The sequence below is a fragment of the Lucilia sericata genome, unplaced genomic scaffold, assembly GCF_015586225.1.
Source record: "Lucilia sericata isolate MDLA Ls3-8-SP2 unplaced genomic scaffold, ASM1558622v1 Contig000023F_arrow, whole genome shotgun sequence".
Taxonomy (NCBI): Eukaryota; Metazoa; Arthropoda; class Insecta; order Diptera; family Calliphoridae; genus Lucilia; species Lucilia sericata.
The window spans coordinates 114,026-134,414 of NW_023994061.1; the positions used below are offsets into that span (position 1 = coordinate 114,026).

A 20,389-nucleotide genomic window follows, 5' to 3' on the forward strand; every position below is an offset into this window, starting at 1 on the left:
CTGTTCAATGTTATGCGTTGTCTACATTAACCTCGTGCTTTTGTATCACCTTTAAGTAAGGTTATGCTTTCTAGAATAGAATATTCGAACGTTTATACCCTGGTGGAGACCATTAAAAGTCTTCAACTTTACTGGTGGAGTACCATTAAGAATCCTCTTAATTTATTTAAGTGTTTAAAGGTTTCCAGCATCCTATATAAAGATATACTTAGGTCGACTTGGAGGAATTCCTTTAAATCAGCGTGGGATACCTTGGCATTTTGCTTATGAGCTCAGATATTAAATTAAATAATCAAAAAAGAAAAACATTTTTTGTTCCTATTATCTTTAAAAAACATATCCCTCAAAATTTTATAATTATGCACCAAAACCGATAGAAACATATTTTCTGTAGTAAGCCTTAATGCGGGTCTATTACCAATTATGGAATGATAACCAAAAAAGTGTCGTAAATTAAAAAAAAAATTAAAAGTGTAACCCTAATACATTTGTGGTTTATTTTATTAAGTGTACATATATGAAGAAAGTGTCATTTACAGCTTACTTTAAGTAACAATATACATTTAATCTTTGCCTTTTGTTTAGTACTACTCCTGCCATCATGTTCAACTAATTACCTTTATATCATTTACTTTTTTTCTCGTTTTTCTCTTCCCCTTACATGCTATTCCTGTTGATATTTCACTGCTGCTGGTTTATAGGTTTTGTCTATGGCAATCATCACAAAACTGATACCGATGCTGGGGGCGATGTCGATGGCCTAACGTTGATACCCTCTGAACCAACAATGGTACGTTATACAAACGAATCGTTGATAATGTTGTGTCGCAGTCCAACACCGGAAGTTAAACTACACTGGAAGTCGCCAAAAGGTCAAATAATCGAAGAGCATAAAGGACGTATACACATTGAACCGAGTTCAAAACCAGGTGGGTACATTGAACTTACATTGTTTTTTTTTTTTTTTCTCCCCTGACATTATACAAATGAATAGTGTGAATGTATTTATGTGTGTAGGTTTGTCTTTAATATAAGTAGTTTTTCGGCGTGTGGGTGAGATTCTGATAATAAAATGTTAGTATTTGTGTACTTACAGTGTAATAAAATGCCACAGGCGGATATTTTTAATGCGTATTTAATGGCATTGTTAACACGTTGTAAAACAAGCTGTTTTTCTCCACTAAATAATGGTTATTTTTTTGTTTATTCGTTAAAACATTTGTTATAGTGTGGTCAGTGTAGTGAACAATAAAGAAGCTTATTACGTTTAAGCCTTTAGTCCCGTAGAGGATTTTGACATACATACATAGTTGAATTTTAGTATTTTCATACATTAGTTGAATTTTAGTATTTTCAAGGCAATAAGTTTGTAATTTTCCAAAATTGAGATTAAGCTGTCAAAACTAATCATGCTATTAATTCAGAAAGCATATTGCAAGTTCATCTTAATGGTAGATTTATTATATTTTTATACCCTCCACCACCATCAGTGGTGATAGAGGGTATATATAACTTTGTCATTCCGTGTGTAACACCAAGAAATATTCATCTGACACCCAACAAAGTATGTATATTCTGGGTCATTATCAAATTCTCAGTCGATTTAGCTATGTCCGTCTATCCGTCTGTCTGTTTAAAATACGCTCACGATAAAATGAAGCAATCGAATTTAACCAAATTCACCCAAAATTTTCTTCATTTTCCTAAATTGTTTGGTATTGAAAATGAGAAAAATCGGTTCACATCGGGAAAAGTTATGAATCAAAATTTAAAACAACTCGGAAAAAAATAAGCATTTCTTAGACATTCTGATGTAAATTTCCAGCATTTCAGCATATATTCGTTTCTACACAAGAGCTTGATTCCTGCTGAAAATTGCCAGAATCGGTGGTACAAGTATTGCCCATATGCACAGAAATATTACTGTGAAAGTTTTTTTCCAATCGGTTCATAATTGGTCATAGCTCCCATACAAGGTCCCCTCCCGAAAATCACTTAAAACCACAAAACTCATTAGTAAATTAAGATATCTATATAAACTTTGGTACAAGTATTGCCCTTATATACAGAAATATTACTGTTAAAGGTTTTTAGGATAGGTTCATAATTAGTCATAGCTCCCATACAAGGTCCCCTCCCGAAAATCACTTAAACGCGCATAATGAATTACTAAATTAAGATATCCATATAAAATTTGGTATAAGTATTGCCCATATGCACAGGAATATTACTGTGAAAGTTTTTTTCCAATCGGTTCATAATTGGTCATAGCTCCCATACAAGGTCCCCTCCCGAAAATCACTTAAACGCGCATAACTCACTACTAAATTAAGATATCCTAAATTAAGATATCCATATAAAACTTATTTCTACAAATAATTGATTTGTTAAACAAGTATTAATGTAAAAGTAGCTGGTGGAGGGTACTTAAGTTTCGGCTCAGCCGAATATAGCACTCTAACTTGTTTTCTACTAGCATCGTAAACAATATTTTAACCATTTCTTTTCCTTTTATTACAGAAGAATTAAAATTGGTTTTCATGCACATTTCATTGGCCGATAAGGGCAATTGGATCTGTGAGGATACCACAGGTGGTAAAGCAGAAAAAATCTTTGAACTAATAGTTTTTCGTAAGTATTTGTTTCACAGACAACAATAGCAAGCTAATTGATGTATGGTTGAAAAAAAAAATCGAACTAGATGAAGCAAAAATTGTAATTTATTATTTCTATTGTTTTCTTTGCTTTCTTATAGAAAAAATTACCTTTACTGAAAATACCACCATTTTAACAGTGAAAGAGGGACAAAATGCCACAATACTATGCGAAGTTAAGGGCGAACCACAACCAAATATAACATGGCATTTCAATGGTCTACCAATTGCAGTTGATAGTGAGTATTATACCGACAATATTTTAAAGAGTTAAAACCCAGGGAATTTTCAAGAGGACAGAACCGTTATAAAACCGAATCCAAATACATCCATCTCATTAGGTTTTCGAGGTAACTTTTGGCCAAATTCGAGATGTTATAAAAGCGCAAAAACAGATTCGGATTCAGTGCTGTTAAGACTTTTAGAAAAAAATACTTTGCTCTGGATACAATAATTAATCTGTGTTATTTGCTTTCATTTAACTCTACAACACGTTCTAAAGCAAAAAATTCAAAAGTTCATTAATAGTTTTCCTATTTTATCTTCTTAAAGATATTTGAACTTTAATACTTTTACTTGTTTTCAAATATAAAAACATTTTTTAATCAACTTTATGAGATACAAAAGATATTCAATCAAAATTAAACCAATATCATCCGCTTAGAATATTAATCCAATTTAAATTTGTTTTAAACAAAAATATTATATATCACTTTCATGCACCTATGATAGAATACATATACCAGCAGTTCTTGATGACTGAAGCAAATGAGTGTTCTTAATACTACACAATAAGCTATGGAAATAGTTACTTTGACTTACCTATCCTAAGTAGAAATCAATTGAGAATACCCTGGATTATGTAGAAACATTAGGGGGAAAAAAGTCTCTCATTTATCCCCTTTAAAACTGCTGCCATAAATATGTTGGGTGGTTCCTACAACACATCCACAACAACTTGTTTTTATACATACATAGATTTATGCAAGAATACAACTAAATTACCTTTATTGTATTGACGATATTTTTTACCCATTCATTCTATGACAAGTTTTTTTCTAATATTTTTTACTATTTCTCTTTTTTTTCTATCTCTTCCCATTTTTTTCTCTATTTCCAGTCAATTCAACAAAATTTCAAATTTTAGGTGATGGATTACTCATCAACACAGTTACACAAAACGATACTGGCGAATATACGTGTCGTGCTTATCAAGTCAATCCCATTGCATCCGATATGCAAGAGCGTACAGTTCTGATGAAAATTGAACGTGAGTGTGATTTATAACAAATATTTTTGCATATATAAACATTTATACAGTATGACCTCGATATATGTACCTGTGTCGGTTTTCTTTTTTTATTAGTCGTTACAATTTGAATGGTTAAAATTTAAATTTTCGTTTGCTTCTCTAAAACTTCGGTTAGACAGGTACAATATTATTTAATACATAAAAATCTGTTCAGAAATTTTTTAGGGGATTATTTTTATGATTTCCGTACTTAATCATTAGATTAGATTAGAGAGAGCCCTAAGCACCTTGTTTTGGATCTTTTTGTGCAGCCCATGAATTCACCATAACAGGTTTAATTCACGTATGAAAATAACAGGTTTGATTGGTGAGAGGTTGAATATATCCTTCGGGATAGTGTTGCAGCACCTAATATTCTTTCTCGACGATTCCTTAGTGTTGGACATTTGTGTTTCCTCCTGACAGCCACAAAATCTTCATAGCTTCGATATGGCGTTTCCTACAATGAATTGATGATATCTGAGACAGTGTCCCATCAGTAGTCCCGTTAGTATTCTGAGATCACTTTCGTTAAGCGATAACTACTTTTGGGATTTTCCTCTTGATATTGTTATTAAGCGCTTTGTCTCTCTAAGCCCTGTTGTTGCTTCCCAGTGGCGAGCAAATTCCGATTCGACCCACGATACGCATCATTGTCTGACGTAACCTTGAGGGATACCAAAGAATGGTTCAGGGCCGATAAGTGTGCGAAGAGCACCTCTATTTGCTAAGCAGTCCGCCGGTTTGTTGTCAGAATGACCTTCATGGCCAGGTACCCAACACATTGTTAATTTGTTGTGTTTAACCAGTTCGTTCAATGATGACACACAGTACATCACAACGCCCGACCTAACTTCATACGAAAGTAAGGCCTTGAGTTCTGATTAGCTGTCCGACATTATGTAAATTCTCAGAACCCTTAACCAAAGAATAATAAGAAGTTGGACTATGACATTGTTTTACAACAATAACATTTCCTTCTCTTCACAGACGAGTTCTGTGTAAATTCAACACACTTGTGAGAACTCAATTCTCTCACAATACTTCAAAACTTTTTCGCGAAAATACCGGGATAATAGGACTTGAACGACGTTTTTTCACAAATACATAACTATTTTTTATTTTTTTACACAATTTTATCGCATTTAACAATCCGAAATATTTTTATTTTTCACAAACTAAAAAAATATTTTTTTAATTTTTTTGACAATTAATTTTTGTGTGTTGAAATTAAAATTGACAAAACAAAGTTGTATATTTTGGTATTGAAAATGAAAAAATTATTTAAAATAAACTTATTTTTTGCAAAAAAAAAAAGAGATTTTAAGTCCGAAAAATATATTTATTAAATATTTACTGATTAGATGTGGGCAAAATAAATTAAAAAATCTGCGAATGTAGAAATTTAAATGTTATTTATTTTTCCTAAAATTTGTATGTACGATTTTATGCAAGTATGTATGTTTGGAAAGTGTGGTGAAAGTGGTTGGAGCTCCAATACTAATACAAAAATTCTACCAATACATACTTAGAGTTAGGTACCGAATGACAACTCCTTTACGTACCAACTGACAAGCCCCAATTTCTTTATATTCTTTGCCCTTAACTTTCTCCTCACGCACTCTCTAGCATAGATGAAGATGGCATAGATTTCCGCCTAAAATATTGAGGAATATTTTCCTATGGAGATTGCCTTCTGGAAGTAAGGACCACAAATGTCTGCTCCAGTATGTTGACCCATTTGTTAGTTTCAGGTATCATAACCTCGAAGGAACGGTCAAAAACCAATGTTGGTGACCCACAATCATGGACGCAGATATATGGGTCGTTGATGAATAATTTGATGGCGATTTCCGGTAGGCGAATTGCCGATTTACAGGCCTCATCTTTAATAAGAATATGGTAGTATGTGAAGAATAGAACCAATGGCATATGTAGGACATATTCTTATGACCCCCGTAATAGAGACGCAGACGAGACGAGAATGTTCGTCCAGAGAGGCCCGAGTGGTGGCCTGCTCCACTTTTTTCCACCAAACTAAGGCAGCATAAGTCAGAAAAGTGAACTTAAACTTATTGGTCTATAGGATTTGCCGCCAACCTATTGCAAATTTGATATATGATTTGAGGCAGCTCCTTCACAAATTTTGCTTGGAAATGGTTAAAAAATAACCATGATTAGTCTGGTACTTTTAAGTAAATTTGCAATGCTGCGGGCTGATCCGGGTCTAAGTGTTACGTACTATACGTTTATGCATGGTGCACTCTTTAAATACATATTTATAGCTATGGTTGTATTCTAGAGAATACGAACACAACAATTTTATTTTTGTTTTGTTGGTTGTCTTTTAGTTCGATTATTTCTTTTGCTATGTAGTTTATACAATTTTTATAGCTGGTTGCTTATTCCTGTTTGATGCTAGATTTATTTTTGAACTGTATGTATAGACCTTTTCCCTCAATACTATAGGGTTTTCCAACAAGGGTGAATCGATGTGGCAATAACTCTGCTGCAGATATAAGGTAGATTTTGTGAAGTGATGCCATCAATTACATAGGTTAACGAAATGAAGGGTTGCGAAAACTCTTAAAAACCATCTGACTCGATTTCTTGTTGTCTTAGATGAGAAAAAATTTATTTAGTTATAGATATATGAACGTTTAAGGGTTAAAATCATTTTTTTCGATGTCATTATGAATATCTTTATTATATATTTTTCTTAAATTTCATTTAAATTGGTTGGAAATTAAATAATATTTCACTACGATTGCAATAAAGTTTCCCAAAAATTGCATAATTTGATTTTGACATTCTATGGGTTATAGGTTCATAGTTTATGGGTTAACATTAGTTAATTTTACAAATATTTTAGATATATTGTCATCATGTGAAAATTTTCAATATGTATATTTTATTAATTTAATGCCTTTATTGGTCATACATACACCCATCAAATTCAAATTTAGAAATATTTTGTTCCAAAAATGCTTGAAACAAAATCGGATATGGGCTTTTATTAAATATTTAATTATAGATCAGAAACGGCGAATCATTCTGGAATATGTTTACAACACTCGTGTGGCAAATGGGGTTACGTTCGAACGAAACATATAACTTCAAATATAGTTCGCGAAATTATAAAATAAAGCAGTTTTTTAGCTCTTCTGAAAACCTAACAAAAAACATATGTAAAACTGTTTTTGTCGGAACAACGACATTATGTTGAATAACGAAAAATCATTACCCAAACAACAATATCAAAGACACAATTATTGGAAAACCCTTTATATATAAAAATGTAGTTGTTGTAACACATAGATGATATTTGGTTTGAAAAAGTTATGGAATATTTTTTATGACTGTTTTCGCTTAGATTTCTACAAATCAATGGCAGAGTTTGGTATTTTAAGTCAGTCTCGACATCTGTAACTGTTGCCCACATTGTTACGCATGCTAAAACTCTAAATGTTACATATTCATTTAAAGTTTCAAAACATATATCGCTCCTGTACTACATATAAGACATGTATAATTCAAAAATCTGGATTCCTACACAGAGTACTGTAAAATCTGTCATACATATGTATATATGTAGTTTTTTAAATTTTCAAAAATGTCCATTATCGATGTTATAGTAATTTTTTTGGTGTAAGTGTCAAAAAATTAAAGTTCTTATTTTCACGTTTATTAGATAAGAGATGAGAAAAACATTCAACGGTTCTTTTTCTCGAAACCTTAGATTTTGAGTAATACCAATCATGTATTAAATGAGTGATACATTTTTAATTATGATAGATTTGAAAATAATGAATTTATACATTTCTAGCAACAAATCCTTAACTCTATAGACTACAATTACATGTTTTGAAATGTTGTCACAAAACGATATTCTGATGTTATATTTTAATTGAAAACTTTTCACCTGTTCGATATATTTTGATCTCGTATTCTAAACAATAATCGTTTAGATCTTATCCCAATATGCTTGTCTTTATTCAAAGAGGATCTAGTCCGTCCGTCTGTCTGTTGAAAGCAATATAGCGTCCAAACGGAAAAAGATAGAAAGTTGAAATAATTCACAAATATTCCTTATATGGTTCGTTCCACGTTTTCGAACAGTCTCCAAATTTTACCAAATTCTACAAAATTTTATGAAGATCGGTCCATAATTAACCCTACCCTACTGTATGCGGTTTTATGGTGGTTATATGTGATTCGGCAAGGCCGAATATAACACACTCATGAAATGTTTATATAAAATTTTATCAATATCTTAATATCAAGGTTTTCTAGTTAGAAGAGAACGTTTTGGGAAAATGTCTACATAAATTTAAATTTTATGGTTCACATTAACATTTTACATTTAGCAGGGTATTCTAAAAGCGCTACTGACTGATTTTATATTTATATTGGAATTGAAAGTGTTTTAGTACAAAAAATAAAATAACAAATAAAGCAAAAAATGTTTTCATTTATTTTATGTTATCACAGCATAATAGTTTTAAAATTGAAATTTCATGAGTTCAGTATTTATTTGTTTTATTCAAATATTTATAGTGCTTTTTTTTATAAAAATTTAACGAAAATATAAATTGTAGCAATAGGTAAATTTTATACTATACTATTCTATTAAAAAATATAATTGAATCATGTTAAACCACTTTTTTAGGTTTTAGAGATTGTTTACCAGTTTTTAATTTATTTAAATATTTGTGGTTCTTAAAAAGCTGCGTTTTCATTATTTTTATAGAATTTATATTATGGTATAAATGGTGTGTTCCTTTTATACGTCCTTCACTTTCAGGGTTGTTAGAGGGTATTTATAAGTTTTTGCATTAAAAGTAAGTGAAGGCGTATGACTGTTGTGAACTTATCACACGCATTATAATATTACTTATACGTACCGTAGTGATTATTTAATAAGACATGTCAAAATTATCGATGCTTAGTCTTCGGCTAAAATTATAAAATATTAAGAAATTATTTTTCTTGAAAACGATGTATCCGATTATTATTTTCTATTTAGAGTAAAACAAATCAACAGTCGATTATTTTTGGATATGTGGATCTTTTTGTTTTAATTTGTGTGTTTATTACAGAATTGATTTGAATGTTCTATAAAATTAAATTGTATGTATAAGCTCACTAATTATAAATTGAATTTCATGGGTAATACCTTCATTTATTCGTTTTGCGTAAATCATGATATTTGTTTTAACAGGGCGGTTCACCTGAAATTTTGCATGCACTTTACTTGGAAATTTAAAGCGAAACACTAATGTCTTCAGATACAGATTTCTATGTATGTCTATGTAAAAAACTTTATATTTCCAAACTTCAAATTAACTGCTCATTATGGGAAATTCTCCCACAGACGGCACATAAAACGCATTTTTTCTTCTCATGTCTATAGAAAGCCAAATTATTATTCTTCCTCTTTCATAACAATTTTTTCTTTCATTGTTCCACATAACCTTTTTTATCTTTTCCCAATTATACAGACAAACCCATGTGGACTCATCACGATGATAAAAAGGACTATTATACCTACTTGAATGGTACGACTGCATTAAGATGTGAAGCAGTAGCAGAGCCACCAGGCAATTTTACTTGGTATCGCAATAAAAAGCAAATACACAACGATAAACATTTTACAATTGAAAACGATAATTACATCTCCATACTGCTGATTAAGGCTGGCGACGAAAGTGTTTTCAGTATCTACAAATGTAAAGTCAAAAATCATTTGGGCAGCATTGAACGTCATTTCGTATTGAAGCGTGGCGTCAAACCACCCACACCACATCCCATCCAATTGAGGGGTTTAAACTCACACACTTTCGATATTGAATTGGCCGTAACACGTCCCAATAACATTAAGCCTCAGATGGAGGTGAACGGCTATCGTATTGAGTACATGAGTGAAATGGAATTCAAAAAGGATTCTGGCAAATGGTTGAATGCCAAACGTAAAGATTTCAATTATGAAAGTGGTAAGTAGTCACTAAGTAGCAATGTAAAATGTTGGCCAAAACATGAGTGATTGATTGTGATTTATTTGTTTTTCTCCCCTGTGTGTTTTTAGGAGCAACATTTCTGCTTAACAATTTGGAGGCAAACACAACCTATTTGGTGCGAGCAGCATCACGTAATGTGGCTGGTTTAAGTGATTGGACAAAAGTTGAAAAATTCCGCACTCAATTTATACCACAAACATCAGCATCTTCAAATGTGGCTGCCTTTACTCATATTTTATGTTTTGCTTTAGTAGCCTTAATTTTAAGTCAAGATCTAACATTTGGTCTTCCCAGTACTTTCATTAACTTACCACCGTTGTCAAGTACTTTGAATGTAGAACATTTGTGAGTTCATGAAAGTGTTGAGGCTTTTGGAAATTTTTTGTATCCCTCCTTTAAAAAGTAAAAGAAAAACAAAATACATATTTTAACTTTCGGTATTGTATAGTTTTGTTATAAGTTTTATTTCTCTTCTTGCTCCTTTCCTCATTACTACTTTAAATAGAGTTTTAGTTACAAATACTATTATTTTCAAATTATGCTTCTTGTTTTGTTTGTTTTGTGTCTACGAAAATGCTTATATATAGTCGAGAGTCCAATTAATATTTCTGCAAGTGCATACAATGTAAGTGGCCAGAAAGGAAACCAGCAACAACCCGACCAACTACAATTATTTTATTTTAGTTAATAAAAGTCAAATGAAAATGTAACGGGCAAATAATGAAAAAGAATAAATTAATGGTAAAAACATAATTTGCTAACATAAATTTTAGATTAAATTCATTCTGGTTTAGAAATCATTATTTGTTTCTTTTTGAAGTTTCAAGAGTTTAATTCGGATTACAGTAGTAATTGAATTTTGACTGTGGGGTCGACTTGGAGTTGAATAATATCGCTCTATTATTTCACCAGGTCTCAGACAAGTCCATAAAGTAGTCAATAGAATAGTTGTTAGGCAAGTCCAAAAACTATTTAATAACCTACTTAATATATTAGCCCAAATATTAGCCAATAATCTATTCAGTTGACTAGTCTGTAGATATTTGTCTAAATATTAGTAAATTACAGGCTAAATAATAGAATTACATAAAGTAATTCATTACATGATCAATTACAATTACTTACATTCAGCAATAACTAATTACAATTATTTATAATTGTAATTGAAGTGGCAATTACTTGAAGTTTTGCCAACCAACAACTATTTCCAATCAGGCTTGGGGGTAATGATTATATTTTCAATAATAATTACATTTGAAGCAATTATAACTAAAACTTTACCAATTACAATTACTTTTAATGGTAACTGAAGTTTGGATAATTACAATTATTTGTAATTGTAATTTAAGTTTTGCAAATTACAATTACTTGTAATTGTAATTGAAGTTTTCAAAATTTCAATTATTTATAATTATAATTAAAATTTACCAATTACCATTACGTGTAATTGTAATTTAGATATTACCAATTAATGTTACATGTAATTATAAAGGAAAAAATTCATGAATTACAATTATAAGTAATTGTAATTTGCAAAATTTCAGTTACAATCACAAGTAATAGTAATTGGTTAAGCTACAATTAAAATTATTTCCAAAGGAAGTTGTAATTGATAATCATTAATAGAAAATATAATCGTTAATAGTATAGTCCATAGAATAGTGAATAGACTAGTCTATTGAACAGTCAAACTAATAGTCCACGCAGTGGTCAATAGACTAGTAAATAGATTACTCAAGTGGCAAAACTTCAATTACAATTACAAGTAATAGTAATTGCTTAAGCTACCGTTACAATTATTTCCCAAGGAAATTGTAATTGTTACCCTCTAAGCCTGGTAAATAGACTAGTCTATTGAACAGTCAACTGCTAGCCCACACAGTAGTCAGTAAACTAGTCCGTAGACTACTCAACAGGCTATTCTGTAAACTAGCAACTAGACATGTCAATACAGTAGCCCATAGTCTAGTCAATAGACTAATCCGTTGATTAATCAATAGACTATTCCAGGAATTAGTCTATTGAGGACTAGTTAAAAGATACATACATATATAGGAAATTTCGTGTCAAGTGACTCAACTATTAAAATCGATGTCTTTCCATTCAAAACTGCCGGACTTAGAAGAGATCAAAGTTAGACATTTTGGTTATAAGGGGTTTTATTCAAATTAGTGTAACTTTTCACCTATTGGTCCTAGCAAAAATCGTCCAGCAGATGAGCTGAAAATTTGTGTCTAGCCTACTATCCAATAGTAATAACCTTGGTTCAAATTTCATTCAAATCAATTTTTCGAGTTAGGTTGACACGAAATTGCCCACATATAATCCTACAAATAATTTAGTTTTTTTCATCCTTAAAAGTACACTTTTGGTAAAAGTTAATACTAGGGTTCTATAAATCGACTTTCGAATAATCGAACAATCAACTTTTTGTCGAAAAAAGTCGAAAAGTCGATAACTCGACTATCGTCTATGAAAAAAGTCGAAAAGTCGACTTTGTAAATAAAAGTCGAAAAGTCGTAAAAAGTCGAAAAGTCGGATAAAGTCAAAAAGTCGGAAAATGTTGAAAAGTCGACTATTTATAAAATACTAAAAGTCGAAAAGGAGACTTTTAATTAAATGAAAAAAGTCGAAAAATCGTTTCAACTATAGAACCCTAGTTAATACTATTACGAATTATTGATTTTCCATGCCTGTGTTTATGTGAAAATCGAACGAAATGTGACAAAAGCCTTATATAATGTCTCTTTCTGAAATAACTGTGATGATACTTTTACATTTCTATGAAGGGACATTATGTGGAGATGTGTTCGAATATAACATTTCTAAGTTCGAATATAACATTTCGAAAAAGTCGTCGTTTCTAGTCTCGCCACTATGCATATGAAATATCAATTGTAGCGAATGTGTATTTCGAAAGTTTTAAATTTTTTAATATTTGTTTTTGATTTAATTTTTTTATGTTACTCTAATTTTAACTTACATATTTATTAGCAATTTCTTTAAAAAACATCGCTGCTTTTAGAAAAGGTTTCAAAATTCTTTAATTTTTCCATATTCTTAACCCAAGTGTACTTTTTTCTTTGAAATTAATTAAAATATGAATTTTTAATAAAAGTGCTTTAAAATTATTATAGAAATAAAAAAAATAAAATATTTATAGAAAATTAAATAAAGTGTTAAATGTATGTAAAATTAAAAATATTTAAAAAAATATTAATAGAAATATTCACACAGTCCAAAAAAAAAAATAAAACTTTTAAAAATGTATGTGTATGGAAAATTATAAAATATTTAGAAAGAAAATAAACCAAATAAAATTTAGAAATATTTAAAACTAAAAAGCCAAATTTACAATAAAAATGCCTATATATTTTTTTTTAACTTGTAAAACAAAAGATTAAGGATTGAACAAAAAACCACCTAAAAATATTTTTGCAAAAATTTATGAGTTTGGAATAAAAATTTTAAAATTGGTCCTTTATAGTCAGTGCTATCCAAATAACAAAAATTTAATGTGCCAATTTATTAAAAATTATTAAATTTAAACTATATTTTTCATCCTGATACATATAATTTAACATTCCAGAACTTAATAAAATTTTATTATTATTATGTTTAAACATTTAATAGTTACAAAATGTCAACAACTTTTTATACAACTTTTGAGGTTATACAAAATTATATAAAATATTTAGTCATCATTTTTATTAAAACTAAAATACATTTAATAAAATCAATTTTTCTAACAATTTCCACAAATAAAATCAAAATATGAATAAAAATTATATTGAAAATTTAAATGAACATAACTAGAAAATATAAAGTAAATAATTTAAAAATGATATAAGATAACAAAAAAAAAAAAAAACAAATGCCATTAAATAATTTTATTGTATGAATTTAACATGTCTGTGTCAAAAATTTATAAAATTAACTATATTAAATAAATGTTATAAATAAATAATAACACATACATGCATACGAATTTATTCGTAAATATGTAAAATTAAACCAAAAAGAAAAAAAAAATATTATTATGAAAAAAAGCTTTGAAATTTATAACAGTAAAACCAAAAAATTTATAATTGAAAAAATAAATACTTTGTATAAAGAAAATCATTAGTGAGAGTTTTATTTAAATTGTGAGCAAATTGTTTGTATATTAAAATAATAATATTAATTATACCCTACATCACTATAGTATAGGGTATTGGTCCTACACCCACCTTAAAGTATATCGATCGACTCAGAATCACTTTCTGAGTCGATTAAGCCATTGGCCATTTTTTTAAGCACAAAAATGGTAGAACTCGGTCCATTATTTAATCTAGCTCCCATACTAGCATGTCTTCCGATTTGGGGTTTTTAAGTCATAACTACGGCAAATATACTACTATCTCTCCACATGGCACAACTAAATTTTATATAGGCATAAATGACCGTACCGATTTTTATAATGATTTTTAGTCGTTTGACTCTAGCCCCCATAAATTTCTTAAACGTCCAAATATAGACTTATAACCATTAGTATCGCGCTGAAATTCAGCATAACTAACTTTTATATAAAAATACATCCCTCCTACCAATTTGTTGGGGATCGGCCTATTTTGACCCTAACCCCAATATAAATCCTCTTTTAGAAATTTTGTTTTTCATCAAAAAATTTCTTAAATACATCGGAATTAAGGTAAAATTCAACATAAAAGTTTCTTTATGAAAAACAATTTTCCAAATATTCTCATGGTGTAGGGTATCATATAGTCGGCCACGCCCGACAATATATATGTATATAGGAGACACAATGCAAAAACAAGAGAACATTTTTCCATTACCAATGAATTTTTATATGAAGAACTTAAAATCATTGTGTTGAATCTGGTGTCTACTTTCTTTCAAATGATTTCAGTGTTTTTAATGCAGAGATATCCGCATTCAAAAGCTGAAATTTACAAAAAATATGCTCAATGGATTTGCTTGGTTTTAAAAACGATATGAACATATAGCTCTGTAAGGTCTCTTTCAGAAAATTACTTCATAACTGGCTCAAAACTAATAATACATCACTGTCTAAAAAAAAAATATTCTTTCAGTTTCAAGAAAAACAAACTAACCACTCTGTATGATTTATCTGACTTCAAATCTCATTAGAGTTAAGTCTCGTTCAAACTTTGAGATTCTTTGATAATTGCGTCCCTATAACACTCTGTACATAAGTAATCAGACATGTTTACGGACATATTTTATTGAATTGATAATTAGCTGGGAAATAAACTTCCAACAATGATGTTTCATTGCCTTTAATGAATAGATATTTCTGTTCTTTTTTACACAAATCAATATAAATTTTATTTTGTGGATTAAAAACTTCCCAAGCAGACAAGTAAATTATTTCAGCAATTTTCAAAATTTAAATAAACCATGTATCTAACATACATACTATTTTATGCACATATTAGTTTTTATCAATACACTGAAATAAATACTAATTTCACTAACATACACGTAACATATTTTAATTACATGCACAAAAATATTCTTTCAGTTTCAAGAAAAACAAACTAACCACTCTGTATGATTTATCTGACTTCAAATCTCAAGAGTGGTCTTATTAAAAGGGATCATTTTGACACTACTTGACAGTAAATCAAGCTATTACCTTATCGCAAATATGGGAATGATTTGAAATGCTTCACAAGTAATTTTAAGATCGGTTAACTGAGACTCATGCCTCCTCCCGGGGCAGATTACCTCATCTTGTTGTGATTGCAATCCGGGGGGAAAGAGATGCTGCCAGTACCTATAGTCTGCCGGGATTATAAACTGATTGATTTGGCCTAGGGTTGAACCAGACAGTCATACCGCATACCCAGAAAAAAAGTGACTCAACTCAAAATTTTATTTTTGCATTTTTATATTATTTAAGCCTTAAACTAAGTACAAGATAAATGTTTATTGTTGTTAACTGTTGAAGAAAAAATTTGTTCCCTTTTCTGAAAAGAATTTTTTGAGTTTAGTCACTTTTGTATTGGGTGTACAATATAATGTGGTACCACGGGAACCGGTAGCCGAAAAAGTAAGAGAAGAGCCACTGCGGAGCTATGCTTTTGAAATGAGTTGGTGTCAAATGTACTATATATGTTACAGAGATGTGCGGGCCTCATCCTTGTCTTTCGTTCTACATATTACATCTCTAGGTGCTGATGTCGAATCAACAGAGACCATCCCATCTGCGTGGTTGTAAACGGATATGATGTTTCTGCATCTCGGAAGTAACGCAACGGCGCAGCAATGGTTAAGCATTAGATAGCTCGATTATTTAAGCAAATTGCTTGTACAAGGACCTGCTACCAACGTATTTGTAAGGCACTCAAACAGGCTGTGGTGAGTCGTCTAACAGCTCACTTTGTGGTTGTAAAAGAACCACCATGAAGTAAGGCCATCATGGAAGGTGTTCACGCATGAGAGTCTTGCCTTTATTCTTTCACGAATAAATTTTTTTCTCGATTTAGAGCGTAATTTTGAATTTACAGCTACAGTAAATGGTTATTTTAAGAAAATTAAGTTATTTTTTTTAGAATTTGAATGTCACTAAATGCTAAAAAGGATAATATCCTTCGATATCGTCGAAACACTTTATCCATTTTTCAACAAAAGTGATCAATATACGTCGAAATAAAGTGTGTGGTGATGTTATATCCATAAAAAGTCCTGCCGTTTAGTTTTGTGCGTGAAAGGGTTAAGTATGTCCGTGAATGTTCTTGGATATCATGGTTATTAGATGATTATCAGATGATTAAGCGAAATGCATAATAGGGAAGTAGATGCATTTGTTTGGCATTCTTGGCATGTTGAACAGAAACAAGTGAGAGTGTTATATTCGGCTGTGCCGAATCTCATATACCGACCATCAAACCGTATGCCGTAAAAGGAATGCTCCCCTATAAACATTATGGACCGAGCTCTTTTCAACTAACAAAATATTAATTTTTAAAAACAAAATATTTTTGTTCAATTTTTAAACCGTGAGCGTATGAGTAATTTTGTGAAGAGGACCTAAATATGCGTCAATTATGAACCGATACTCATAAAATTTTGTATATTGATTTCGTTTTCTATAGAACCTTTTTATGCAAAATTTCATCGTAATAACTCGTATTTTAATAACCAAAGCTTTTTGCTGAAGGGAACTTTTCATTAAATGAAGAATTATGTTCTTAAGTATAAACTTTTTATGTCGATTTTCATCGCTGTACCAGCAATTTTCTGAATTTTCTTCATTAATTTTTCTAAAGAGGATCTTATATGAGGGGTATGGTCAATTATTGATCTATCCTCATAACTTTTTGTACATCGATTTTGGTTCATATAAAACTTGTTTACATTGAATATCATCGCTGTAATTAGCGCTAATGTAATTCGGTAGCAAATTTCATAACTCATATTTTTAAGCCAGTATTTCGATGTGTTACAAACGGAATGACAAAATCAATATACCCCACATCTTATTTGATGGTGGGTAAAAAATGATGAATTGGTGACAAATTGAATCTGTATTTTCAGATTCTCAAACTTTGAGATTCTTTGATAAATGCTTCCCTATAACACTCTGTACGTAAGTACATATTTGTACATATTTTATTGAATTGATAATTAGCTGGGAAATAAACTTCCAACAATGATGTTTCATTGCCTTTAATGAATAGATATTTCTGTTCTTTTTTACACAAATCAATATAAATTTTATTTTGCGGATTAAAAACTTCCGAAGCAGACAAGTAAATTATTTCAGCAATTTTCAAAATTTAAATAAACCATGTATCTAACATACATACTATTTTATGCACATATTAGTTTTTATCAATACACTGAAATAAATAATAATATCACTAACATACACGTAACATATTTTAATTACATGCACTAACATGCATGCACTAGTCATGTACTTAAAATTTTAATTTTTGTTGTATATGGTCCTACTAGTATTTATATTAGAGCCCATAATTAGAATCAATTACATAATTTATTATTTAAATGCAATCGAAAATCAGTAGATTAATTAAATCAAAAATGTTTTTAATTTTTTTTATAAAGAACCAGCCTAATATTTCACTATGCTTTATTTTTAGGAGAAAGTACAGGAAACGAAAAATTATAAAACTTCAGAGTTGCCATTACATTTATAATGTAAATTGACATTTCCTTCATATTGAATATATTTTAAAAGTGCCTTAAAATATGCTATGAAATATAACACTGTTACACAACATAGTGAAATGTTACATTTAACATAATATAAAGATCGTTTTTTCGATCTTCATCTAGTTCATCTTTGTATGTCTGTGAAAAAATTATCGACATACAACATAAAAAGTCAAGAAAAACTTATTAGAGTTTTTGTTTTCCAAATTCTAGTTTATAACATTTTGCTCCTTGAACAGCTTTGGCTTTTCAATAGCAACAATTTCGTAACACACTTACCAATCTCGCTGGCATCACTGCTACTTTAGAAATTAAAACATGTGTTGATATTGTATGGAAACCACATATATTTGGCTAATGTTTAGTTTACTATAAAATGTTTATTTTATTGCATTTATAGACATTACACACTTTTCATTTTACCACAAAATCCGCATCATCAACAAAATGTATAATAGATACACATAAATAGTTCATATGACTTCTATTTTTTTCCGGAATATATTATTTTAGATAGTCGATGCATAAATAGAAATTACATAAATAACAAAAATATACAAACATTTGTATGGCTTAACTTAAAATGTGAAAAGGGACTAACAAATAGTTAATGATATTTAGAAAATTTTTAAGTCGAACATTTAATATGAACTTGATAGATTTGTCTCGAAATTGACTATTCGACAACTCAAGAAAATAATACGCTATTGGCAGAGCTTTTTATTTTAAAAAATAAATAATTAATTATACCCACCATCAAAAAAGATGGGGGTATATTGTTCTTATCCTTCCGTTTGTAACATATCGAAATATTGATCATAGACCCATAAAAGTATATATGTATATTCTGGGACCTTATAAAATTCTAAGTTGATCTAGCCATGCCCGTACGTCTGTCTGTTATAGGCCTAAACGAGAGAAGATGGAGAGCTGAAATTTTGCATAAATATTCTTCATTGATAGGCACTGTTTGGTATTGAAAATGGGCCATATCGGTCCATGTCTTTGCATAGCCCCCATACAAGTGGCCCTCCGAAAAACAATGTAAACAGTAATAGCTGATTTAAATTCATCAGTATGGCACTGAAATTCCACATAAACAATTTTAATATGAACCATAACTTCCCTACCAAATTTTATGAGGATGGGGGACCCTATCCCCCATATAAGGCCCCTCTCTGAAAACGACTATAACGCTCATAACTTGCTTCAAAATGATAGCAAAGCAACGAAATATGATAAAAGCAAGTTTTCTGGAAACTGAAATCTCTCTGCCGAGAGATTTATGGAGATCGACCCATAATTGACGCTAGCCTCATATATGGTTCCTCTCAGAAAATTATGTCAGTATATCAATGTACTTCAGAAAATGACTATAACGCTTATAACTTGCTTCAAAATTATAGTAATGCAACGAAATTCGACGAAAAGAAATTTTAGGTGAACATAAATCTCTCTGCCACACAAACAAACAAACAAACAAACACACAAACAAACAAACAAACAAACAAACAAACAAACAAACAAACAAACAAACAACAAACAAACAAACAAACAAACAAACAAACAAACAAACAAACAAACAAACAAACAAACAAACAAACAAACAAACAAACAAACAAACAAACAAACAAACAAACAAACAAACAAACAAACAAACAAACAAACAAACAACAAACAAACAAACAAACAACAAACAAACAAACAAACAAACAAACAAACAAACAAACAAACAAACAAACAAACAAACAGACAAACAAACAAACAAACAAACAAACAAACAAACAAACTAAATAACTAACTAACATAGTAGTTAGATAAGATCCCTTCATAAAATTAATATAACGCTCATAACTTGTTTCAAAATAGTAAATAAACAAGTTTTATAGGAACATAAATCTAACTGTAAAAGTATTTTTGGCTCGGTCCATAATTGACCCTATCTCTTATAAATGGTCCTTCTCATAGAATGACATTAGTCATTAACTAGTTTTATAGGATCTAAAATCTTTCTGTCAATTATTATGAGCATCGGTCCATATCTAAGATCGGTCTAAAATTTATCATAAATAAATTTACAGTAAATCAATATCAATCATTTAAAAATAATAAAATAAGAACTACCATCATCCTGACTATACTGCTATTTATATACGATAAATCTGTTAAATCTAATAAATGAATAAATTGTGGTAGCATGACACATGATTTGATGGTGGGTA

At 30.1% G+C, this 20,389-nt stretch overlaps 1 protein-coding gene across 1 annotated transcript; it reads left to right on the plus strand.

The window, feature by feature from the left end:
• Positions 1 to 701: 701 nt before the first annotated feature.
• LOC119609440 (igLON family member 5) lies at positions 702 to 12,466 on the plus strand. The gene is made up of 6 exons (XM_037964212.1): positions 702 to 929; positions 2,521 to 2,631; positions 2,756 to 2,893; positions 3,775 to 3,924; positions 9,447 to 9,938; positions 10,031 to 12,466. The coding sequence occupies exons 1-6, from the start codon at positions 788 to 790 to the stop codon at positions 10,309 to 10,311; spliced, it is 1,314 nt and encodes a 437-aa protein (XP_037820140.1). The 5' UTR covers positions 702 to 787; the 3' UTR covers positions 10,312 to 12,466.
• The last annotated feature ends 7,923 nt before the right edge of the window (positions 12,467 to 20,389 follow it).